Source organism: Balaenoptera physalus (assembly GCF_965194825.1).
Source record: "Balaenoptera physalus genome assembly, chromosome: 13".
Lineage (NCBI taxonomy): Eukaryota > Metazoa > Chordata > Mammalia > Artiodactyla > Balaenopteridae > Balaenoptera > Balaenoptera physalus.
In genome coordinates, this window is record NC_138892.1 from 58,858,594 (window position 1) to 58,884,322 (window position 25,729).

A 25,729-nucleotide genomic window follows, 5' to 3' on the forward strand; every position below is an offset into this window, starting at 1 on the left:
ATGGCAGCTGAGTCACTGCCTTTCTCCTTCGGGACACTGTCCAGCTGGGAGCTGGAGGCCTGGTATGAGGACTTGCAGGAGGTGCTGTCCTCAGATGAAAATGGGGGTACCTGTGTCTCAGCCCCTGGAAACGAGGTAAGAATGCTAGGCCTAACGCTGGGCTGGGCGGGGGGCGGGGGCTGCGGGGTATTGCCTGTCCCTTCTCAGCTAATTAACACCTACTCTGCCTTTCCTCATTCCTTTGAAGGAAGGACCAAAAACCTTCACCACTCTTGACCCCGCCTCCCTGGCTTGGCTGACCGAGGAGCCAGGACGAGCAGCGGTCACGTGCACCTCCCAGAGCCCCAGCTCTCCGGATTCCAGTCAGAGCTCCCCGGCTCAGGAGGAAGAAGAGGAAGACCAAGAAAGACCCAGGAAACGGAAACACAGTGGCCAGTCCCCGGCACGGGCTGGAAAGCAGCACACGAAGGAGAAAGGACAAGAGAATGAAAGAAAAGTGGCACAGCTAGCTGAAGAGAACGAACGGCTCAAGCAGGAAATTGAGCGCCTGACCAGGGAAGTGGAGGCGACTCGCCGAGCTCTGATTGACCGGATGGTTAATCTGCACCAAGCGTGAACGGCTGGGACCAGCACTTCCCCCTCGGGCCACTTCTGACCCTTCCTGGAAGTATCTGCTGACCACCTTCTCACCAGTGCCAACGATGTACCCCTCCCACCCCCATCTATTCAGTAGGGGGAAAACTTAGGGTAGACGACAGGAGAGGGTCTCGGCATGTATATAGAGATTGTACATTTATTTATTACTGTCCACATCCATTAAAGTGACTTTCCAGGAGCCAAGTTCTCACTTTCACTTTTTCTTCTTGCCTTTAGGGGTTTCAAGGGGTTTCCCCTCAGCTACAGCCAACTGTTTCTTCAGATCCAAGAGTTTAGCCACCTCTGCAGCAACCTGGTTCTTGTCTGCCTTTTGTGCTTTCAATTCTCGGACAATGTTGCCCTAAGAGAAGAGGGGATGGGGGAATCACAACAGTGAGACCAAAAATGACCTATTTAGGATTCAGCCTCCCATAGGGCTTAAGCTCCGTAGGGAACCTAAGCCTGCTTGGTCAGCCTCCCATAGGGCTTAAGCTCCGTACCTGCTTGGTCACTTCATCCATCAGCACTTGTATCTGCTGTGGTCCAGCTGTTGTCATAGTCTCTACAGCTGCTGGCTTGGGGGATGCTTTTGCCTTGAGATCAACAACAGAGTTAGCACCTGCTACCATAAACATCCCCCGACCTCAAGTTTTATATAACATCTCAGGGGGAAACTGATTACCTTTAATGACAAGGACTCTTCTAGCTAAGACAGGAAAGAAAAATGAAGTGAGGAAGCAGCAGGGCCAATAGATGGAAAGAGGGATGAGTGAGGGCTACTGAAGGATACTAACTGTTGGTGGGTGAGGCACAGTCTTTAGCTTTCTCACCTGGCCCCCGCTGAAGCGCTGCCTCAGACTTTCAATCTGGTCATTTTCCAATTTTTGGAACAAGGGACTGACCTGTGAAAAAAAGAATTCCAGAATCATTCACTGATTAGGTATAAACTCTACCAGACTATACAGAGGGCCTCTCCACCCCAACTTCTGACATTTAGGAACTCAGTGGTCTAGAAAAAAAACTTATAGAGTGTAACACTGAGCAAATACCTGCTGATTTCAGTATAGAATCCAGAAAAAGCATTCACTAGGGTCAAAAATTAAACTATTTAATGATGCTAGGTTGATGCAAAAGCTTAGAGGTGTACATACTTTTATCACCTTGTGTTGAGGAAGTGGTTACCTTGTATTCTCCCTGCCCCTTGGGTCCTGGCATGAAGGACAGTGAGGATACATGAGCTACAGAAAACACTGGGCTTGTAAACCAATACCAAGGACTTTATATTAGAAACAAGCCTAAGTGCAGAGTGGGGATGAGTGGGGAAGGGGTTCGGAGAATAGCTATGAGAGTCTCATGCCCAAAGTTAAGTTCTTCCCTGACCCCTCCCCAGAGGCTGCATGGCAAAAGCAGGAATTTTGAGAGAGGCTGACTCTTCCAAATCTCAGAGACCTACTGTGCCAATCTGGTGTCCTGCTGGTAAGGTGCACAGGAAGTTTGTGAGCAGGATGCTGCAGGCTGGAGGTGGGAGCTGCAGCTGGGCCTGGATGGTAGCACTAACCGTGGGCATGTAAGGCTGGAGCATGATGGACAGCAAGGCAGCTATATTCACTGCCAAGCCTGTCACTGTCCCTGCCCGCTGCCTGGGGAAGAAAAGATACTCGTCACGACCCCCAGGAGGACGCAGCCTACCAGCCACTTTATTCCTGGAGCCAACCCTACCTCCTTACCTACCTGTCAGCCTCGCTGCCTTTAATCCGCTTCCAGGGCTCGTTCACCTGAATGTACTGGTTGCCATGGCGAGAAATGGTGAGGATACTGCGTAAGGCATCCCGGATCCTGGGAAGGAAGGATGCAGGCCAAGGTGTAAGGTTCTGGGGGGACCAGTATGGGGCTCTCAACATGCCAGCAGATCACTGAGTTGAGACAGAGGTGTAGATACTTACCGAACCTTCTCTAGCAGCTGGTGATAATGCTGGAGCTCCAGGGTGACATGGGCCAGCAGGCGCTGATCATCAGAGGTGAGCACCATCTCAGGCACAAAACCCCCAAAAAACTTAGACACAAACATCCCAGCTCTGGATGGGAGGAGGGAAGGAGAGGGGAGAGAAAAGAGGAGTTACTGCCCAGTCTCCTTAGAGAAATGTGACAGGATTTTCATAATTCTGCATTTTCTCAGAACTGAAACCACCTGGCTCCCTCAAGCTGGAAGGCAAAACTTAACAAATTAACTCCTTATTCTCCCTCTCCCCTAAGAATATGACTCTGCACATAACAGACATTTTATATACAGATATTCCTTATATAAAGGGAACTAATAAAGTTAAGCAACCGTTTATTTTTAAGAAGTTAAAAACTCAGAATGATCAAGTTGAAATATGCATTAATTGCTACCAAACAAATAAATCCTCTAGTAGGGACTATCTGTTCAATGTGGTTAATGAGCAAACCTGAAAGCGTGTGTAGCCATGGAGGATATTTCTTTAGGTTGCAGGGTAGCTGAGATAGGGACCGATAATGGAATGTGAGCCTGAAGTAACAAAACTGAAAAGTACAGCAGAAGTCTCCTACCCCTATGCTAAAATAACCCCCTTCTTCAGCCAAACTTTTCAGTGGTCTGCAAGTGAACCTTTTTGCTAGGAAAGAACACATTTCCAATTCTACAAAGAACATTAGTAAGAAAATAATTCGCAAAAATTCACTTTGTGACCAACTCTGCTAAATCACATCTCTACAACTAACTTGCCCCAAGCATACGTGGCCTACTAGCCCCACCCCAGGCTCATCTGCTGACTCTCATCCCTCACCAGGTCCCACCTGTTGATGAAGTTGCCCAGATTGTTAAGCAGCTCAGAATTATTCTTGAGCAACATGTCTGTCCAGGAGAAGGCACTGTCCTGACCCTCAGGCCGAATGTACAGCAGATAGAAGCGCCAGATGTCAGCAGGGATCCCTGTGTCCTGGGCCATGTCCCCAAACACTCCCACACCCCGGCTCTTAGAGAATTTCCCGTCCTCGTAATTCAGGTATTCTGGACAGAAAAGGAGAATGAGAACCATCTGTTCAAATCATGTCCTTCCTCGTGGGATGAACTGGGAGATTGGGATTGACATATATACACTAATATGTATAAAATAGATAACTAATAAGAACCTGCTGTATAAAAAAAAAAAAAATCATGTCCTTCCTCTCTGACCCACTAACTCTTCTTTCCTCTCCCTCAACCTCAGTTCTAGAGTAGCTGGCCTGCACAGAACTTGGGAGATCCTTCCTCTGCATTCTGGTCTTCTTCTGTTTACTTCTACCCATTACAAAATTTAGCTTTGGACTTTTGCTTTCTTCAGGTTCTTGTTTCCTTTTTCTGCGTTGAGCTTCCATGTTCTAATTGTTTCCTATTTCATCTCAACTCCTAACTCAAGACCTAGCACCTCTCCAGGAGCTTCTTCCAAGTACTGTCTTGGCCCTCATTCCCTAAGAACATCCCCATCTCCAATCTCCCAGGGTACCTGTAGCAATGAGGTGGCTGACCAAAGTGTAGTTGTCCTCAGCTCCTAGGGCTGAACAAGGAAAGACTAAGCCGTGGAAGGGAACATTGTCTTTGGCCATGAACTGATACAGGCTCACCTATGGAATATAATTGGGAGACAGAGCTCCTGAGATCCTCTTCAAAGGCCCAAGAAAGATCAGCTACCCACCCCTAACCACCCCACTATACACGCACCCTCCCCAGGTCTTTGACAGGCTAACAAAGAACTGCTCACTTGTTCTGGGTTCTTCCACCATTTCTCCCACTGGTCTGTGTAGTTGGCTGTGATGGACAGGTAGCCAATGGTGGCATCAAACCAGACATAGAATACCTGGAGGGTCAGGAGGGAGGAGACACAGTAAGATGCAAGAACACTGGGAAAACCCTGCCAACCCAAAGCCTCAGACTGAATCAAGACACAATCAACACTCTGTTCTGCTAGCCCAGGGCTTCAATCCCAAAGCTGAATAATACGAGATATGAATAAAGCATAGGGTTTTTACCTTGTCCTCAAAACCTACTAAGGGCACAGGGGTTCCCCACTTGAGGTCTCGGGTTATGCAGCGTGGCTTGAGGCCATCCCGAATCCAAGAACGAATGATGAACCGGGCGTTAGGTGTCCAGTCACTGCCAGGCAACGTCTTCTCCAACCACTCCTCCAGCGGCTTTCCCAACTGAGACAGCAGAGAAGCACAGAGAGCTGGTTTAGGACAGTCGCATGTGTGGTCACCATAAGGATAAATACGTACAACCATTTTGGAGTAGTTTGGTGATATATAATTAAAATTAAGGATTCATGACTTTGCCATAGCAATTCCACTTCTAGGGATTTTTTTCAACAGAAATATTCACGTAAGTGTGTACAGATGTGTTTATAAAGAAGTGCACAGTTCACCATAGCAAAAATTAAAAAACTAATTCACTTGGTTCAGTAGAATTTAAAGAAATATAGTATATCAACATAATGAAATACTTATAAGCCCTTTAAAAAGAGTGAGGAAGACCTGTATTGATATGTAAAGATCTCAGAAATACATTAATTAAATAAACTGCTAAACAGTAATATATGATATAATCCTATTCTTATAAAAATAAATAGTAATACACAGATTAACATAAGGCCAAAAAATTTTTTGTTTTGTTTTGTTTATTCAAGACCCATTTATTCTCTAGTTCTGCCCACATTGAGACACCCTTCTTGAAAAGGGGTTGAATCCTTCCGTTCACTTTAACACCCTGTGCTGAAAACATGTCTTCCGAGGTTTCAACTCCGAGATCCACAGTCTTAAAGCACTGACTCTTAAACCTCATCTAGATTTCTCCCCTTGGATGGGGGGAGATGACCCAAACACAGAGAAGAACAGCTCAGGACTGTGGGCTCTGTTCGCCCAGAAGACCTTGCAGCTCCCCTGACCAGCCGGCTGGAGCCAGGATTAGGGCCCTGAGGTGAGGGGCGCCTGCTGGGCTGCTGCCACCGCAGATGGGCCACGCTGCCGTTGGGCGCCTTCCTGCCCCACCGCCACCGGCCCCCAACTCCTGTCCTCTTCATTAGGCTGGCTGTCACCTTTAGTTTCCCTGGAGTCTGGGGATTCCAGACGGTCTCTGCTCACACTTCTGTATCACGCCTGCTGCCTCAGAACTGCTGATTCACACTGTCCTGAAGCCAGTCGTAGAGTGACAAGAGCCACACCTGCAGGTCTATTCCACTGACCAGACGCACAGGACCGAGCTGGGCCCACGGACCTACAGCTTTTGTTCAACCCTCCAACTTAAACATTTCAGGAAACAGCAAAATGCACTCTCCACCTTGGTCTGGACTGTGTCGGCTGGTCATTCTTGCCTAGGTTCACAGGCCAACAGCCGCTGTCCTTCCTTTCCTGCTCATCACTGCACCAGCGGGCCACTCCTACCTGCTGCCGTCACACACCTGGCAACCTCGTGTTCCGGGGCCAGCCGAGAACTGAGACCCCAGCAGGCCCCTAGTTCCCAGCAGGCAAACTCCCCATTAAACTACTGCTGCCTAGCCGTGTTCTCGAGGCTTCAGAGCCGGGAAAGTGCGGAGACGATAGCAATCCGCGGCGCCCCCGGCCCCAGACCCACGATGCTCCGCGGAGGCGCCGGAACCTCGCCGCAGCCACCCGCGCCAACACAAGGGACCTCTGTGCCCGCCTGTCCCGCGAACCCGGGCGCACATCCGACCACCGCGACCCACGATGAGACGCAGGGGGCGGGGTTCGGCCAGCAGCGGGCGCTGGGGCGGGCGGGGACCCAGGCTCCGGCCGCGCGGACCCAGCAGGCCGCCCGCCCTCCCTCCCCACCCGCCGCCCGGAAAAGAGGCCAAAAAATTTTTGAGGAAAACTATATCTCAGTGCTGATTAAGGGGAACATCCACGTTTACACCATGTATTTCATTCTGAACATTATTTTTGTGGCCGCACCGCACGGCTTGTGGGATCTTAGTTCCCCGACCAGGGATCAAACCCGTGCCCCCTGCAGTGGAAGTGCAGAGTCCTAACCACTGGACCGCCAGGGAATTCCCTCATTCTGAAATTTTAAAAACAAGCGTGTATCACTTTTGTAAGCAGAAAAACAAAGATAAATCTTTTGTAAGGGATGGTTCATGTGATTCATCCACATAAACACTGTAGCATCCAAAACCTGACAACACACTCTACTGGTGAGGCTATGGGCAAACAAGTGCACACACACACTACTGGGAGGAATGTAAAATGGAATAACACCTATTGAGAAAAATTTGGCAATAAACTACATATGCATTTCTCCTGCACACAGCAAGTGATCCTTTTTAAGGAATTTATCCTGAAGATACACTTCCCACAATACAAAAATACACATGCACAAGGTTAGTCACTGCAATAGTATTTTTAACTGCAAAATACTGGAAACTACCTAAATGGCAAACACAAGAAATTGGTTAAATAAACTATGGTACCCACGGGACTTCCCTGGTGGTCCAGTGGTTAAGACTCTGCGCGCTCTCAATGCAGGGGGCCCGGGTTCAATCTCTGGTCAGGGAACTAGATCCCTCATGCCACAACTAAGAGCCCGTATGCCACAACCAAAAAGAAAGATCCCGCATGCCACAACTAAAGATTCTGCATGCCACAACTAAAGATCCCACATGCCACAACTAAGACCTGGTGCAAATAAATAAATATTTGAAAAAACAGAAAACAAAAAACTATGGTACCCACACAAAATGGAGTACTATGCAGCTGTTTAAATAAAACAAACAAACAAACAAACAAGGCTGAGTAAGGATGCTCTCTATGATCTGATATGAAGTAATCCTGATATGGAGTCATTTCTAGAACATACTGTTAGATGAAAAAGACAAAATGCAAAAGAGTATATACAGTATGCTATATTTTGTATAAGAGGAAATAACACACACACACATATATATATATAGGCTTATCTTTACAAAAATAAACACACTAAGACTAAATCGGAAAACAAAGCCAATCACCTACAGGAGATGGGAGAACAAGGTAGCCTGGACAGGAAAGGGAATGAGGGAATAACACGTCTCTGAGTATACCTTTTTGCATGGTTTTGATGTTTTAGAAGCATACTGATGTTCTACATTTTCAAAAAATTAAGTTAATAAGTATGAGGAGAGAAAAAAGAACTAGAAGCAAATGAAACAAACTTATTGGCTTACTTCAGTAACACAACCACACTAAAGGGGGAAAAAACTAAGCCAAGACAATTTTGAACATATTTGATCATATACCCGTGCTTGGTGGGGGAAGGGGCAGGACTGCCAATAAACCCTACACTCGTCTTAGTAGGTTTTTTGATAGTGGTATGGGTGAAGCAATTCTGAAATTTTTAGGTGTATTGTAGAATCGAGCAAATGAGTAAATAATGTTGTTGGGAACCAGAGTACTTACTGTTTGGAAGAAGGGAAATAAAAATATGAGATGAGGGAAAGCGAGGAAGAACCCCATGGGGCTGGACTGGAATTTCAGGTGTTGGTGTGAACCCAAAACAAATGCCTAACTCTCTGCTGACAGGGCCTAGAAGCAAAGACACCCCAGTAGCAATGAGCACACTTAAATCTTGGTCTCTAATACTGTTCCCTACTTAAAAAAAAACAGGGCTTGGTAGAGAAATGGTTGAATCCCAGACTGGAACAAGATGAATCTAGAATATCCTGCTATGCTAGAAAATAAGGAAGTGCTTAGAAAATGATGGGAGACCTCAGAAACACCCAGAGAAACAACCTTGAATAGGCTACCATTGGCCAAATAAGGGACAATTCGAATATGAAAATTATTTAGGACAGGAATCAATTATAAACCATTGAAAAAAATTGGAATCCATGAGTTGACACTGATAATAAATAAGGAGATAAATGAATGAAGGAGAAGGGTAAATGTGGAGAGAGTGGCAGAGTTGGCAAATCTTAACGAAAACTGGTTCAGGTAAGAATGATTAAATAAATGGATGCTAAATTTAGAGGGAACCTTTCAATAAAGAGAAAAGTACTTGCATGGTCTTAAAGTGTATTCCCACAGACTGCTTATAAGTTGCAAAGGGGAAAATATTAATTGTACAGTGGAGAAGCTGGGTAACACCTTGACTGAGCAAAACTAACATCACCAATGAGGGGGAAATGGCCATGATGTGCCTCTGGAAAGAACAAAGTATCATTTATGTAGTATTCCAACTGAGGATGCATAACCTGAATCTAGCCATGAGGAAAACAGCCAACAAATCGAAAATGAATGTTCTATTTTAAAAGGGGGAATCAGGGCCTATATTATTAAAAACTGTTAATGTCATAAAAGATAAAGAAAGGCTGAGGAACTGTTTCAGATTAAGGGAAACTAAAGAGACAGAAAAACTAAGTGCAATACATGATCCAGAGCCAGATTCTACACTACAGGAAAAATGATGCTAGAAAGGATATCAATGGAATAGTTGGCAAAACTGGAATATGGCTGGTAGATCACACAATTATATCAATGTTAAATTTCTTGAAGTTGTTAACCATACTGTGGTTATGCAGGAATATGTCTTTTTTCTTAGGAAACACACAAGGCAGCATTCAAGAGTAAAGAGGTTATATAAGTACACATGCATACATGTATGAGAGAGAGAATATGCTAAACCAAATGGAGCAAAATCTTAACAGCCAGTGAATCTGGGTAATGGGTACATGAGGTTCTTCTGGGTAAAGAACACGAGGTTCTTTGTTCTAGCAACTGCTTATCCTTGCAACTCTTTTTGCAAGCTTGAAATTATTTCCAAATAAAAAGTTTAAAAGGAAAAAAAAAAAGCAGCAAATCCACTAAAGTGAAAAATTGGTTAAGACACATTGTGAAGTAAAAGAAAGAAAGTAGACTGAAGAAGAATATGAATGCCATGATCTAATTTGTATTAAGGAGGAAAAAAAGGCATAAGAATACTTTCATATGCAAGTGCTACAAAGGAAAATCAGCAGTAGTAAATACCTCTTGGCAGATGGGCCTGGACCTTTCACTTTGTGCCCTTTTCTTGTTACATCTTTTTACCTTAAGCATGTAAGTATAATTTTAAAATGGAAATTAAAAACATATGAGGGTGACTTGGTACAAATTTGCCTCTGCCTGTGGCTGAGGCAGAGGGGGCAGAGGAGGCCATGCAGACTGGCTTGAGGGAAAGGCCCACTCACCTTAGGCAGGTCCAGAAACAGGTGCTGAGAGGATTTCACCACAGGGCACGACCGGCAGACTTTACACTGAGGCTTCTGTGAAGGGGAAGTCAAGAGAAGGGGTGACCCAAGGTAGGACAGTCAGGATCAGGCTGCAGGCCAGGAGCTGTCCAGGCGAGGGGGGCGGCACAGAGAGATGAGGTCCCCCGTCTGCCACCAAGCTTAGCCTCACGCTCACACCCCGCCAACTCACGAACTACTTACTTGGGCCTTCTCTGAACTTGCAGACTCAGGTCTGCATAGCACAACATCTGCTACTCAGAGTTTCACATCTGTGTCCTTTCACTCCAAAGAATAGGAAAAAGCATTCTCTGAGCACAGGCTAGACCCAGAGCCCTGCCCTGTACGCAGCTGTGTGAGGAGCAGAGAGCCACGCAGAGAAGACACACGGTTCCTCTCTTTGAGGAAGTTACAATCAACCAGGGAGAGAGGGCTTGCGTGAGAAACAAGCACAGGCTTTCACATGGCAACATGTCAAGAAATACTTATTTTCATGGCACAACTTGACTGTACAAACATTGAAGGATGATGGCGAAAGGAGTAAACAGGTGGAGCTAACCAATGAAAGCTTCTGAATGAGTTTTGATCGGGGTTTTTGAAGGTGAGAAATTATAACTCTCTCAGGACCTCTCTCCTGAACTCCACATGCCTGTATCAACTGCCTACCTAACATCCCTCCTTGCATGTCTAAGAAGGCACCTCAAACTTAACAAACCCAAATAGTATCACTGCATTCCACAGGAAAGCTCTTCTTCACCCAATCTTGCCTGTGTTCACAGATAGTACTACCATCAGCCCAAGCTGCTCAAGCTAAAAGCATACAAGTCGTCATTCTCTTGACTTCCCTATCACCCCGAATTGCAGTCTATCCAGTTCTATAGAGTCTGCCTCCAAAACATATCTCAAATCCTTCCCCCCTCCCACTCCGCTATTTCTACTGCTATTAACCTAGTCCAAGCTATCGTCATCCCATTTCTGAGCTACCACTGGCCTCCAGACTGGTTTCCCCACTTTCTCTCTTGCTTCCCTCCCACCCATTATCCACAGAGCAGCGTGCCATTCCACTCCCAGATGGCTGACTGGGCCCTGGAAATCGGGTCACTGCCTACCTCTCTGACCTTGTCTCAATCCACCACCACCCATCCACCCCCACCCCGACTCACTATGAGCCACACTGTCCTTTTCAATTCCCCTTTTCAGCGCTTTGCTGCCTCGGGCCTTTGCATTTCCTGGTGCTTCTGCTTGGAACACTCTTAACCCCACTCATCACCTCCTGGCTCCTTCTCATTCTTCAGTTAAACTCTCAACTCAAATGTTACTTCTGAGAGGCCTTCCCTAATCACCCAGCTTAACTCTTCCCCCAGAAGTCACCCTCCACCACATCTTCCGGGCAGTTTACCCTGGAGTAGCTCTATCTTTAGTGTTGGTCTCCTCCCGCACTAGATAAAAATCTGTCTTGTTCACTGCTACATCCTCAACACCTAGAACTGTGACTACCCTACTTTAAAGACTCAAAAAAGTTTGTTGAGTAAATGAATGAATGAACTACCAAATGAATAAACATGGAGTAGAAGAAAAGGTGGTATATATGAAAGAGAGAAAGAACTAAACAAATGCAGATCAGGTGGTATGAAGCAGGAGCAAAGGTAGGGTAGTATGAACTCAACTTGTCGATTTTCCAGCACAATGCCAAGCACATAGTAAATGCTCAGTAAGTATTTATGCAACGGACTGGGTGATGAGTTGCCAGGATAGAGTAGGAAGAGCCACTGGTAAAAGGTGTTGAATGCTAAAACAAAAATCCTATGGACAACAAGGTCCTACTGTATAGCACAGGGAACTATATTCAATATCCTGGAGTAAACCATAATGGAAAAGTATATAAAAAAGAATGTATATATTTGTATAACTGAGTCACTTTGCTGTACACCAGAAATTAACACAACATTGTAAATCAACTATACTTCAATTAAAAAAAAAAAAACAAAAACCTGAGGCGGACCAGACTGGGAGTCCCTTAAGATTAGAGACTGTCTCCTTCCGGGCTCCCAGGAGACCCTCCTCTCACCTTGAGCTCGATGGCATTGATGAGCTTGCCACACTTGTCACACTGGTCACCCCGGGCCTCCTCATAGCCACAGAAGGGACACACACCCTCCACAAAGCGGTCAGCCAGGAAGCGGGCACAGTGCTCACACCGCAGTTGCTCCACAGTATCTTGCAGCACAAAACCTCGGGCCACCAACCGCTGGAAGATATCCTGGGTAATTCTGACGAGGTGAGCAAGGGACAGGGGAGGGGTGGACCGGGGTAAGTCAGAGGAAGTGGTGCGCCCCTCCCTCCTTCCACTCCGCCCAGGATCCAAACCCATTCAGTCCAAGTGCCAAAGAAATCAGTCAGAGGCCACTTAAGTCACTTGTAGGGAGTTTACTGATGAGCCCAAACACCTCACATAAATTGCCCAACTCCCCACACGATCTCTTTCCTCATCGCTCTAGAATTTACTTTTGTAAAATACAGATTTATCTGTTTTGTATTCTTCATTAACAAAAATCTCCAAAAGGATAGGACTGTTTAGTTCTTTGATATGTCCTAAAAATTAAAATTAAATCAGAGTGCTGCTAAACTGCACAGCACGCTCAGCTGGCAGCCTGTCTACTATGCAGTTTTGATAAGGATGATAATCAGGCAGAGGAAGATGAGTGTATTTGCTATAAACACAGGAGTAGGAGGGGCTGTCCTGAGACCGTGGCAGCCAGGAAGAGAAGGGAGGCGGTAGAGAGAAGGCAGGTCCTTCCCATGAGCCTAAGTCCTGTCTCTTCCCTCCCTCAGCTACACCTTCAGCCCTGGTCAGGCTTCTGCACACAATGAATCCCCATAATAATGCCTGGGACACATTTCAGGACAATATCCGGATGTTTGGGGGTGGGGGGCGGGGAACAATCTTGCTTCCTTCTTTCTGTCTCCTAGATATTCCCACTGCCCCCGCCCTCCATTTCTGCCTGATTAGAGGAAACCTACTTGGTCTGCTGCGGAGTGGTTGTCCGACCAAAAATGTCAAACGAGATATTAAACCAGCGGTAGATGTCGGCGTGGATAACATGGTACTTGTCACAGATCTCCTGGGGGGTTAGACCCTCCTCCATAGCCTTGGTCTCTGTCGCTGTACCATACTCATCTGTCCCACACAGATAGAGGGTGTTCCACTGGCGGAGCCGGGAGTACCTGGAAGGGAATGTGGTGATCATGGGGCCCCATCTCAGACCCTCCCATGTACCCAGGATCCCTCCGGCTTCCCCCCTTGAGGCCTCCTATTCCCTTGGGGCCCACTGCTCCCTCAGGGCTTTCCCCCAGCAGCCGGCTCCACCTGGCAAAGACGTCAGCACTGAGCACGCAACCGATGATGTTTCCAAGATGGGGGACATTGTTGACATAAGGGAGGGCGCTGGTGATGAGCACATTCCTCTCCCCAGCCACAGGCAACCTGGTAGGGAAGAGGAAGAGAACAGTCCAGGGGGGAGAAGAGAGGGTCAAGAGGGACCCAAAGTGCACAGAACACCCAGATGCATCTGTTCTACTGTAACAGGGCCACATCCATCTGAAGTCTTTCCTCACATGAATCCACTGGAGCATAAACTCCCCCAAAAGCCATGAGATCCCTACAGTTGGCGAATACAGGGCCCTGCCCACAGCAAGCAAGCCTCGTGTACTGCTCCTAAGAAGCCTCATTCTGACACTAGCTCTGTCTCTCTTTACTACCCTAAGTACTCCTTTTCCATTAGCTCATTCCCAGGCTCCAAACTCTGGGGTATTGACAACTCTCCCCAGGATCTGTCCAACCACCATCATTTGCTGACTTCCTAGACGCCAATGCCACCCAAAAACACTTTCCCAGCACTGACCTCTTCCCTTCTTCCCAAGTGCTATGTTAACATTACCTCTACTCACTACCTGAAATGCTTACAGCTCGCCAGCCCATACACAAGCCTTCCCAAGTCCTCTCATATCCCTTGACTCTTCCCTCCCTAACCCGTATCGGTCACTTCCTCACGGCCTGACTCAAACCAGCAGGAAGCAGCCATTGCCTTCATAGCCACCCTCTCCTCCCCACTTTCCCAGGATCATTCCTAGTCATGCAACTCAATCTGCTGTCGGAAGTCACTCAGTCTGCTCTTCTCTTTTCACGCTTCATCACCAGTGAAAGCTCAGCTGTACACATCCTGTATTCACCCTCCTCCCCGGCACTGACACCTCACCAGGTTTCCTTTCATCTTTCTAACCATTCTTTTCTCTTTTTTTTCAGTTTTAATATTTTTTTTTATTGAAGTATAGTTGATTTACAATGTTGCGTTACTTCCAACCATTCTTAATCTACAATTGCTGACTACCATCACTTACCGTGTCCTTCAACCCTGGGCATCCTGCGAGCACACCGAGTCCCACAATCTCTTCTGCTAATAGAGACTCCAATGATTCCCTCATGTTAACCTTACCCTTCTTCCCAGTTGCATGCTATATATCCGGTTAGATGTTCCATCTACTTCCTGGAACATTTTACAGCTCATTTCCTTGAGAAAGATCTCACTATTTTCTCCTGGATTCATTGACTTTTCTCCCCATGACTGAGTACCATAGTTTTCTCTGAAATCCAGCTTAGACATCAGCTCCTTCAGGAAAGCCTTTCTTTACTGACAACCGGCCTTCCACCCAGTCATCCTTGTATCCCGAGTCCATAAGCATCTTGTACCACACATTCTGTGGTGCTCCTTTTGTGTCGCCCTGTAATGTCTCTCTCATCTTGAGTGTGCTTACTACGGTGGCAGATATGCACCACCGCAGAGTACGCCCAGGGTTCTGCCCTCAAGAGGGTTACATTCTATCAGGTAACTTCTAACTGGATCAGTGCAATGAGAGGTACAAAGTGCCCAAGGAGCTCGAAGGAAGGCAAGCATCTCCAGCCTAAGACTAAGACTTCACAGAGGCAGAACTACTTGAGTTGGGCCTCGAGAATGGGTGGGAATTTGCCTGATCAAGACACTGGGGATGCTCCGTATAATTTCTTACAACTGCATGTGAATCTACAGTTATCTCAAAATAAAAAGTTTAATTTTTAAAAAAGTAAAAAAAAAAAAGACACTGGGGATATCCTTCAGTCAGAAGGAAAAGCACAGAAGATAGCCTGGTTTGGCTCTAGGGTCTTTAGCCAATTGTCTCCTCCTCTAAGTACACATTTAAACATGTTAGCCTGTATAAACACCTAAGAAAATCTATCTCCTATTCTTTATTACCTCTAAAACAATCCTCAATAGGTACTCAAAGAAATACGCAAAATGAGTGAATGAACAAAGGACGAACTTTCATTAATTCATTCAAATTTTATCATTATCTACCAAATGCTTGGCCCTATGCTAGAAAATGTGTACCATAAAAGAAGAGAGAGGCCCTGCCTTCAATAAGCTTACAGATTAGCGAGGAGACAGACATGTAAAGAGACAATTATAGGGCTTCCCTGGTGGCACAGTGGTTAAGAATCCACCTGCCAATGCAGGAGACACAGGTTTGAGCCCTGGTCCGGGAAGATCCCACATGCCGTGGAGCAACTAAGCCCGTACACCACAACTACTGATCCTGGGCTCTAGAGCCCATGCGCCACAACTACTGACCCCATGTGCCTAGAGCCCATGCTCCGCAACAAGAGAAGCCACCACAGTGAGAAGCCCGCGCACCGCAACGAAGAGCAGCCCCTGCTCGCCGCAACTAGAAGAAAGCCTGCGTGCAGCAACGAAGACCCAACGCAGCCAAAAATTAAAAAAAAAAAAAAGTTTAAAAAGAGATAATTACAACATAATATGACAATGGAAGCTCCCAGAAGATGAAGCACTTAAGACTCTCACAAGCTCTATAGAGAAAGAAATTATAGAACCGGTCTCTTGAACAACTGTACAGCAGGTAGGTAAGATGCAGGCATTCCAGGGAGAAGGAAGAGCATGGGCAAAGACACCAAGGTGTGAGAGTATATGATCTCAGCCTGCCTTCCTCTTAAAACTCATCTTGACCCAACTGCCCCTTGACTGACCAGCCTCCAGCCACTAGCCTTTTAGAAATTCCTTATAAAGAACCAAACACGGTGCTTGCTCTGAGACACCCTTCCCCCAGACTTACCCTTGCCTAACTCTACTCATCTTGCAAGTCTTAGTTCCTTTTTTTTTGGCCATGCTGCGTGGCTTTCGGGATCTTAGTTCCCCAACCAGGGACTGAACCTGGGACCTCAGCAGTGAAAGCGTGGAGTCCTAACCACTGAACCACCAGGGAATTCCTGCAAGTCTTAGGTCAAATGCCATTTTTCTAAGTTAATCTCCTGTGATATTTTCTCATAGCATCCTGTTCTTTTCCTTCATAGTACTTACCAAAATTTATAATTATACCTTTGTGTGACAGGTTTTTTTTAACTTTTAATTTTATATTGGAGTACAGTTGATTAACTACGTTGTGTTAGTTTCATGAGTGACAGTTTTTTTTAAACACCTGTCTATACCACTAGCCTCAAAGTGGTATGAGAGCACAGTCTTGTCTGTTTCATTCCCCTCTGTAGACCCAGTTCCCAGCACACAGGGCCTGACAAGGAGTGGACACTTAAATCTTTATTGAATAACATGTTCAGAACTACAGACATTTCATTTCGATGGGAAAATCTACATATGTGTGTGAATATTATCTTAGCTTTCAGGAGAGTAACAGAATATGATGCTAAGCATGCAGGCAGGGGCCAGAATATGAAAGGCCTTGTGAACTACACAAAGAAACCATCTGTAGAATTCTGAAAAGGAAGGTGAGATGATAACATAGGCAGTTTTAAGCAGCCATTCTGGTGGCAGCGTGAAGCATGGGATGGCACGGAAGGAGAAGGTAAGAAATGGTGAGGCCCAATCTCAGGTAGCAGCAGTGAGGATAGGGAGAAGGGATGGATACAAGGACTCTTTAGGAGTTAGAATCAATGACCTGGTAATGGAACAAATGATAACAAGCAGAGATGAGAGAAGGGTATAGATAGATGACACCAAGATTTCTGGCCTGGATTTTCAGGTGGAAGGTGGGAGTCATTCACTAAGACAAGTGAATGAAGGAGAAAGAGAAGCTGGCAGGGAAGGTAATAGGTTTGGTTTTGTACACGTTGAGTTTGCAATGCCAGTGGAGGTGGAGGAAATCTAGGAGATAGTCTGACAACTATGTCTAGAGCTCAGAATAGAGATGTGAACTGGAAAAAACAGATTTAGGTGCAATCAGTAGACAGAAAGTAGCTGAAAACATGGGTGCAGATGGGACTGATGGACAGTATATCCAAAGTATTAGCCAAGAGGTTGAGAGGACAGAAAATTAAAGGTCAGCAAAGAGAATTCGACAGGCAGGTATTGGCTCTATTGACAATTTCCACATAAGAAACCAAGCCCCATTCATGTGTGCCTACTCACACTGGATTCTGCTGTGGCTGAACAGGGGGCAAGCTTTCCAGGCCCTTCTCCCAAGCAGCTACCGCCATGGCAATCTCCTCCTCAGATAGGGTAGCCAGCTCCTCCTCCTATGAAGAGTGGACAGTATCCCTCACCAGGTGAGGGGGGGGGGGTGCCGTAGAGTAAAGAACTTTTCTCCTTGCTCTCCATGAACTGAAAAAGTTAGTAGTCATGCTCAAAGTCCCTCTCCAAGCCACCCACCACCTCACGCACTGAGGCTCTGTGGGGACCCCTCTGCTCTGTTCCAAACCTCAGGCTCATTGCTGACAGCCCTCCCCTCAAGGGAGCTGGGCTGGGGCTGCTTTTGGAGGTAGGGCCGGAGGGCCAGGACACCCTGCTGCTTCAGCACAGTCTCTGCAGCTCGCTGACATGGCTCCTGAGAACTCAGTGTCTGGAACCAGCTGTGCAGGGCACCCAGCTCCTCTGTGGCATGGAAGAAAAGAAGCAATCAGTAAGACCTAGAATGGGTAGGCGGGAAGGGACCCCCTCCCCTTCTTCACAAAGTTTCTCCAGCTGCCTTTCCCAGTTCCCTCAGCCGTCGTTCTGCTATAGCTGCCCTGTCAAGCTACACCTCAAAATGGGTCCTCAGTATTCTACTGCCCACTCTGTAACCCCTACACCAAGCTCCTGGGGTTGGGGCTGGTGGAGAAGTGACATGCACAGTTCTCACCAGGGAGGTATGCCGGGTCTTGGAGTAATGGATACAGTGCTCCCCACAAAACAATGTCAGCTAGAGATTCTGTCTCCTTTGTTGAGGAAAGAAAGGAAGAAGTACACAGGTGAGACACTCAGTTTCTTCCCAATTGACATAATAGTATCGTACATTTCCTAAGCACTTACTATGTGTCAAGCACTGTGTTAAGCATTTTAAATTACTTCTCTTAATCTTCACAATAACCCACTGAGGTGGACAATAATACATCACCCTCACTTCAAAGGTGAAAAAAATGAAGTTTAAAGAGTTTTTGTGAGTTTTAAAGTTTACACTGCTAGTAAGTGGCAGTTTGGAAGGTCTGAACTCTGAATACAGTCTTCTTTCTTAATTCGTATATCATACAGCTTTCCCCAGTACGCATCTCAAGGCCCAACTCACCCCAGCCAGGAACGGACAGCTCCGACGACTCAAGCTGTGGTCAATATGAGTCAGGGCTCTCCGGACCAGGCTAAAAACATCTTCTCCCTTCTTCCCTTGGACCACTAAATAGTACAGGGCAGCGGACAAAGCTGGCTAAAATGCAGGAGACACGGGTCAGGGCAGCCATGCAGAGCAAGAGCCTGCCTGCCATTCCCCACATCTCAGCCCTACCTGCAGCTCTGTCGCTTCCCATTCCAGCCACTGGTTGGTGAGGTCATCTTGCTCCCAGCCAGATAAAAGAAAGAAGTATCTACCCAGGGAGAGAGCAACAGAGGCAGAATTAAAGGGGCCCATTTGTCTAGCCCATTTCTCACTCCCCAGTGAAACAGTGGTTGTAAACAAGGCTACATAGAGGACAATAATCCCTGATTCTATTCAGCCACCTCCCTGCATCAAGGACCAGTACTGACCGACAGATTGCACTGGTGGAGAAGAGGTAGTTGCCACTATCCAGTTGCAAGACAGGAACCTTAGGCCGGGTCAGGAACGGGACCACACACTCTGACCCGGGAGAGGAAGACGGGTGAAAAACAGAGAAAAGAAAAGAAATGCTTTGTCAACTTAGAAGGACAACTTCACGGGGGTGGGGTGGGGGCAGGGGGGATGGGCAGTCTCACGGAGAGGGTCCAGGATAGGACCACTGAAAGGGGGTGGGTCCAGAATGAACTGGAGAGACCAGCAGGTGTTCAGCTGAGACGGCCAACTGGAAACAACAGATGGGGACTGCAGTGAGGAGGTGGTGGTACTGGGGTAGTGCTGCAGCCAAGAAGAGGAACAACTGAAAGTAATTAGGATATCTGAGAATGATCTGAGCTACAGTGGGAGAACAAAATTAAGAGAACTGGGAGGATTGACAAGAGAACCGCTTAAGAGTCACGCAAACAGATGGCTGGGAATGAGAAGAGGTAAACGGAAGAGAGTATGTGTGTCTCTGTGTTCTTAGGAGAGGAAAGCAGGGTTTCCTAAGAACGACAAAGGAGAACCTGGTGGTTATCATGTGAGTGACGTGGGGGGCGGGGGGTTGCCTGATAGGCGTGGGAGAAGATTGGAAAAGGGAAAGAGGTTCACTGTAGTGAGGCGAGGTCCTGGAAGAAAGAAAAGGGTACACTGAGGGTAATTAAGGGAAGTGACGGATGAAAGGTACGACTGGGAAGGAAGAGGGTATGGGGTGTCCAAGGATAATGCGGGAGAAGGTTGACGGGAGTGCGTGGTGGGGGGCGGGGTTGACGAAGACAACTGTAGGGTGGTCGTCGGCGTGTTTTCAGTCCCGCCCGGCTCATCCACCGCCCACCAGCACCAGCAGACTACCTTCCGGGCCTACAGTGCTGATAAGCAGCTCCGCTCTGCACTGGGCCCTCCCGGCCGCGGCCAGCACGGGCAGGCTCCCCGGGGCGCCCTCGCTCACGAACAACCTCATTTCGCCGTGGATCCCACGCTGATGCAACCGGAACCGGTCTCCCGCCAGTGGGATGAGCGACCGCCGCGAGGCACGCCGGGAAATGGAGTTCCGAATGCGGCCTTTCCCCCGGCCAGACTCCCGGAAAGTAGACTATTTCTCCCATCATGCAACACTAGGAAACAGGAAAACAGTGTCATAGAGATGGAGAGGCAGTAGATGCTGTGCTAGAGCAGCACTTTTTTGGTGGGTGGGCCGAGGAGACCTTTACGTGTGGGGCTCGACGCACTTCAATCTTGTAACGCAGCCCAAGGGCGGTGACGGAAACAGAGGCCCTCAGTCATCTTGCTGAAGTAGCGATGTTATGACAGCGGCTACTCGCAATGGCTGACTCTCGATTCGAGTTCATAAGAATCAGAGTTTTAGAGTTGAGAGTTATGATAAACTTACGTTAGTGACACAATGAAAATTAGGGTACGTATCCTATTAACAAAAAAGAATGTGACTATTAAATATTGATTTAATACCATTCTGAAGCGCATATGCAGCCAGGCAACCTCATTAAAGGGAAGGGAGCAGGTAAAGGAAAAAGGTAAGTTGAGGCGGAGTAAGAAGGCTAAGAGTTTGTCAATACGTATACGTTATTCAAGGAAGCACGTATCAGTAATTGAGAAAGGGACCCTTCTTAATCATCTTTGTATACCTTTAAGATTAATTAATACCTAATCGTACTTATGAGCTTGGCACTGTTTTTTATACATATATATAAATATATATATATTTCTCAAAAAGAACTAACAAAAAAACAAAAATAAAAAAATTTTTAATTCTCAAAAAACTCTATGGTGGTTGTGGTGGGCCTTTTGAACCTAAGCCATAAGAAGCCTTATAGGGACTTCCCTGGTGGCACAGTGGTTAACAATCCGCCTGCCAATGCAGGGGTCACGGGTTCGAGCCCTGGTCCAGGAAGATCCCACATGCTGCAGAGCAACTAAGCCCGTGCGCCACAACTACTGAGCCTGCGCTCTAGAGCCCGCAAGCTACAACTACTGAGCCCGTGTGCCACAACTACTGAAGCCCACTCGCCTAGAGCCCGTGCTCCGCAACAAGACAAGCCACCACAATGAGAAGCCCATGCACCGCAACGAAGAGTAGCCCCCGCTCGAGTAGGCCCCGCTCGCCACAGCTAGAGAAAGCCCTCACACAGCAACGAAGACCCAATGCAGCCAAAAATAAATAAATCAATTTATAAAGAAAAAAAAAGAAGCCTTGCAGCTTCTGCCCAGGCTTCTTGTAACACTCTGATAGCCCTGAGCTGCCATGTGAGAAGTCTTACTACCCTGAGATTACCATGTAGGAGAGGTGTCGTGTTGACATTCTGGCTGACAGCACCAGCTGATCCCAGCATTCCAGTCATCTTCACCAAGGTGTCAGATATGTGAGTGAAGCTCTCCAGACCAACCCATCTATCTGCCTGCTGAATACCACCAAGTGACCCTAGTCGATACCACATGGGACAGAAGAATCACCCAGCTGAGCCCTACCCAAGTCTCTGCCCCGTAAAATTGTGGGTTATAAGAGAATGGTTGTTATTTTTTAAATTACAAACAAACTGTGAGGTAGCTTCTCTCATTCTCATTTTTCAGATGAGGAAACTGAGGTACAGAGAGGTTACTTTGTGCTCTACAATGCATTGAAGATACGATTATTCACAAAATAGATACAGGCTTCTGCCTTAGCGGAGCTCACAGACTTCCTGGGAAGTCAGAAAGTCAAATAACCTTTAAAGTGTCATGAAAGTTATAATGTGGGAATGTAAATTCTGCTGTAGGGTCTCCTACTTAGGGCCCCTACCTGACTCTAAGGGGTTAAGAGAGGCCTTCTTGTGCAAATGACCTTTCAACGGAGATCTAGCTGATGAGTAAGAGTTAGCCTGGTGGAGGTTGGTAGGAGAGGGGAGAGGAAGTGTTTCAGGCAGAGGAAACAACTTATGCAAAGGACCAGAGAACTCAATGCTCTTTAGGAATGTGAGGAATTAGTGTGTGGCTGGAGTATGGAGTTTGTGGTGGGGAGTGTGAAAACACTAGGCTAAAAGGAGAAAGTCTCTGTAAACCACACTGTAAAATTTGGACTTTACTCTGAGGAAAATGGGAAGCCTTTGAATGGTTAAGTCAGGGGAGTGGCAGGCCATTTTTATGTTTTAGAAGCATCACTCTGGCTGCTGTGCCAGGAATGGACTGGAGAGGAGTAGAACTATATGCAAGGAGACAAGTTCAAAGGTCATATTATCTGGGCTAAAAAGGGCGGTAGTTGTAGGGATTAAAGGAAGTAGACAGGTTGGAAAGATTTAGTAATCAATTAAATGTGAGTGGTGAGGAAACAAGAGAAATTAAGGTTGGCTGCCAGGTTTCTGGCATGGGCAATTGGGTACATCCTCTATGTGCTCCAACAGATGATAGTATTTCCCCTATCATAGTGATTATCACACTGTATTTTAATTGTTATGAGAGGGCATCTTTTTTTTTTTTTTTTTTTGGCCGCGCCAAAAAATGCGAAATCTTAGCTCCCCAACCAGGGATGGAACCCATGCCCCCTGCAGTGGAAGAGCTGAGTCCTAACCACTGGATGGCCAGGGCCAGGGAAGTCCCCAAGAGAGGGCATCTTAATTGACAATGCCTAGCACACGGTTCTTGCCCTGGCATGTATGGTAGTAAGCATTCAATAAATATTTATAAATTTAAATTTAACTTGGGAGTTCCCTGGTGGCCTAGGTTTTAGGATTCCGGGCTTTCACTGCCATGGCCCGGGTTCAGTCCCTGGTTGGGGAATTGAGATCCCTCAAGCAGCATGGTGCAGCCAAAAAAGAAAATAAATAAATAGGGACTTCCCTGGTGGCACAGTGGTTAAGAATCTATCTGCCAATGCAGGGGACACAGGTCTGAGCCCTGGTCCGTGAAGATCTCACATGCTGCGGAGCAACTAAGCCCGTGTGCCACAACTACTGAGCCTGCGCTCTAGAGCCTGCGAGCCAGAACTACTGAGCCTGCGTGCCTAGAGCCCGTGCTCCGCACAAAGAGAAGCCACTGCAATGAGAAGCCTGTGCACTGCAACGAAGACCCAATGCAGCCAAAAATAAATAAATAAGTATATTTAACTTAATAGTTGTACTAGAAGAGAAACAGATTTGGGGGGGAAGCTGACAAGTTCAGTTCAGAACATACTATGTTTGTGTTACCTGTGAAAAACCCAAGTGGATTTTTTAAGTGGACAATGGATTAGACTGGAGCTCCAGAGAAAGATCTGGACCAGAGATATGGTGCCAGCAACGTATGGAGGTCATTTGAGCTGGGGAGAGAATAAGATCACCTATGGTGTATAGAATGCAAAGGGTACAGGATCTTAGACAGACTTCTGGGGTTTAAGAAGCAAGCAAAGTCCTTCCTTATGCAACAGAGAAGGAACTGCTGAAAAGGTCAACTGTGTTGGCTGTTGCTGAGATGTCAAGCAACATAAGGACTGCAGAGTTAGGGGTGACCCTATGAGGAGTAAGCTTGCAAAGGTGAGGGAGTGAGGGGAGAGGAAATGGAGACCCCCATGTGTAGGCAACTTTCTCAAGAAGTTTGAGTTTAAGAAGGAAGACAGAGATAGGGTGGCAACTGGAGAGTACAGTAAAGGGAAGTTTGTCTAAAGATGGGAGATACTTGGATATGTTTAAAAGCTAATGGTAAGGAGCCAATAAAGAGGAAAAGGATAAAGTGCAGGAGAGATGGCAGAGAAGGCAGAAGAGGATGAGATTTGAGCACTTAACAACCACCAGACGAATGGATAAATGAATAAAGTTGGTCGCTATTTTGGAAGTGGGAAGGGAGAGTTGAGAGGTAAGGTTCTCCACAAGTTGAAAACAGAGCAAACTAAGGAAGACATCACTGAGACAGAATCCCAATACTGGCAGCCCAGGACTCAAATCACATGTCAGGGGAGGAGAGCTGGCTCTCTGATGTCATCAAGGGGGTGGGGCACTCCCTACCCGACATCTCCAAAGCCAGACAGAAATCCTCACATCTTGCAGTGGAGAAACTGAGAGAAGGGGAAAAGAGGCGTGGTCAGGTAAGGAGGAAGCACAGGTGTGGGGTTTAAAGCTCTGGCAACTAACTGACAGCGGAGGTCAGTTCCCACCTTCCACCAGGGAGAAGCTAACATTAGTCCCCCATTCACCCCCATAAGCTGTCAAAGCATCCTGTACTACTTGTCCATAGTCCCTGATTCAATTGTAATTAATAAATTTATTATGTCATCAGTTAAGATCTGTCTTTAAGCTTCAAGAGGGCAAGGGCTATGTCTATCTCCTTCCCCTCTCTTATCTCCAGTAGCTGACCCTGTTCTTTTCACACAGGAGGTGCTCAGCCAATCCTTGTTAAGAGTATGAATGAATGAACCCACACACTAAAGTATGGTCCCACCCAAGAGGCTTATGTACAGAGGATCATCTCAAGGCTGCTCAGCTCCCCAAAACACATCCTAAATTGAGAGGATGGTATTTTCACCTCTTCCTCAAACTCTGAACCCCTCTGTGTTTCTCCCAGCCACTTTCTCTTTCTCTCCAGTTTGGTCTTAGTATTTCTCTCTCTGGCTCTCTGTTTCTCTGTCTTTATGTTTTTCTGAATCTGCACAGGAAGCACGCAGTTTTAGGTCTGAGGTGATTGGCAATAGAAACATTGGTGCTTGTGTAAATTTAATAAAGGGTCACACATTTTTGTATCTTTGTCATTCATTAACTCCTGCCTCTTTGCCTGTGTTCTGTCTCAGACCTGATTCTTTCTCCTCATCTTCTTGTGTCCAGCTCAAGAGTCCCACCACCACCCAGGACCAGCTCCGCTTGTCCCTGGATCTTCTGATTGGCCCCAGAAGGTACTTAGAGGAAAATCACCCAGCTAGACCCCCTCCTCTGATTTCCTGCCTTGCTGGTCTCGAAGCCCTGCTGACCACATCCTCTCTCACCTTACTTACATACTTCCTCATTAGTCACATCAGCCAGGACTTCTCAGCCCCCAAAACCTGTTACTGACCCCCACTCAGGCTCTCTGCCTTACCCCGTACTCTTACCCCAGGCTTTCTAGTCTTCCCTTCTACCCCACACTGCTCTTAGAACCATGTCTCTCTGCCTGCAAGCAGCCACTCCTGTCCTTTTCTGGATCTCCCTCACCCCTTTTTCCCATAGGTGACAGTACCGATGACAATGCTATCAAGTTGGTGGTGGCCAAGTACCCAGGGAAACCTAGGGCTGAGGCCCCGGAGCCCTTCTCAGGGATCCCAGCTCCGTGCCCTGTATGCCTTCACTTACACTGGGGCAGATGGCCGGCAGGTGTCTCTGGCTGAAGGGGACAGGTTCCTACTGCTTCAAAAGACCAACTCAGACTGGTGGTTGGTAAGGCGCCTGGGAGCACGCCCCACCTCTCGGCCCGTCTTCATCCCAGCTGCCTACATGACAGAGGAATTCAGCCCTTCCCAGAGCCCAACAACCATCACCCCCAGCCAATCCCTCCGGACTCCTGGTGAGTAAGTCCTCCCCCATCACCTTCCTACCTCCCTGGCTTCTGGGAATTATTGGAAAGATCCCCTTCCCCGAAGCTGTTGCTAATCCTCTACTCCTACCCCTCATCCCCACCATGGTGTCCCTATCGCCTCTCCTTCCTAGTCTCAAGCCTTCTAGATCTCATGTAATTTTCTACCTGCTCTTGTCTTCCCTGTGAGCCCCCAAGATCCGGGACCCAGCCAAGACCCATGGGGGGACCCTGCCCCCAACTCTTCC

At 47.0% G+C, this 25,729-nt stretch overlaps 3 protein-coding genes across 5 annotated transcripts in view; 2 read left to right on the forward strand and 1 right to left on the reverse strand.

The window, feature by feature from the left end:
• Window positions 1–835, forward strand: DDIT3 (DNA damage inducible transcript 3; the record flags this gene model as incomplete). The annotated part of the gene is made up of 2 exons (XM_082421250.1): window positions 1–136; window positions 246–835. The coding sequence occupies 2 exons, from the start codon at window positions 1–3 to the stop codon at window positions 614–616; spliced, it is 507 nt and encodes a 168-aa protein (XP_082277376.1). The 3' UTR covers window positions 617–835.
• Window positions 768–20,026, reverse strand: MARS1 (methionyl-tRNA synthetase 1). Of its 3 annotated transcripts, none has more exons than XM_082421213.1 (22): window positions 19,833–20,025; window positions 18,935–19,025; window positions 18,696–18,774; window positions 18,483–18,617; window positions 18,060–18,135; window positions 17,640–17,812; window positions 17,351–17,457; window positions 13,249–13,365; window positions 12,903–13,106; window positions 11,950–12,151; window positions 9,843–9,917; window positions 4,663–4,833; window positions 4,395–4,490; window positions 4,140–4,257; window positions 3,451–3,664; window positions 2,580–2,711; window positions 2,368–2,472; window positions 2,090–2,276; window positions 1,467–1,538; window positions 1,319–1,342; window positions 1,137–1,229; window positions 768–997 (listed from the first exon to the last, which is right to left on the reverse strand). In XM_082421213.1, the coding sequence occupies exons 1-22, from the start codon at window positions 19,939–19,941 to the stop codon at window positions 851–853; spliced, it is 2,727 nt and encodes a 908-aa protein (XP_082277339.1). In that variant the 5' UTR covers window positions 19,942–20,025; the 3' UTR covers window positions 768–850. The 3 variants fall into 3 exon arrangements, with proteins under 3 accessions (XP_082277339.1, XP_082277338.1, XP_082277337.1); XM_082421212.1 differs by having other exon boundaries at window positions 1,431–1,538; XM_082421211.1 differs by lacking the exon at window positions 1,319–1,342 and having other exon boundaries at window positions 19,833–20,026.
• The window catches only part of ARHGAP9 (Rho GTPase activating protein 9), a 13,043-nt gene continuing 6,366 nt past the window's right edge, over window positions 19,053–25,729 (forward strand). The window contains exons 1-3 of the mRNA XM_082421214.1: window positions 19,053–19,429; window positions 24,761–24,828; window positions 25,139–25,472. Coding sequence (XP_082277340.1) covers window positions 19,420–19,429; window positions 24,761–24,828; window positions 25,139–25,472 — 412 coding nt within the window. The 5' untranslated portion in view covers window positions 19,053–19,419. The remainder of the gene's footprint in view (window positions 19,430–24,760; window positions 24,829–25,138; window positions 25,473–25,729) is intronic.

Bases quoted from the DNA above. Each gene is read 5' to 3' on its own strand.
- MARS1 (XM_082421212.1), bottom strand. From the start codon at position 19,941: ATGAGGTTGTTCGTGAGCGAGGGCGCCCCGGGGAGCCTGCCCGTGCTG. The intron at 3,665-4,139 runs GTACCCTGGGAG...TTTTCTGTCCAG, and splicing joins CAGCCACCTCATTGCTACAG to AATACCTGAATTACGAGGAC. The intron at 998-1,136 runs GTACGGAGCTTA...CTCTTCTCTTAG, and splicing joins TGGATGAAGTGACCAAGCAG to GGCAACATTGTCCGAGAATT.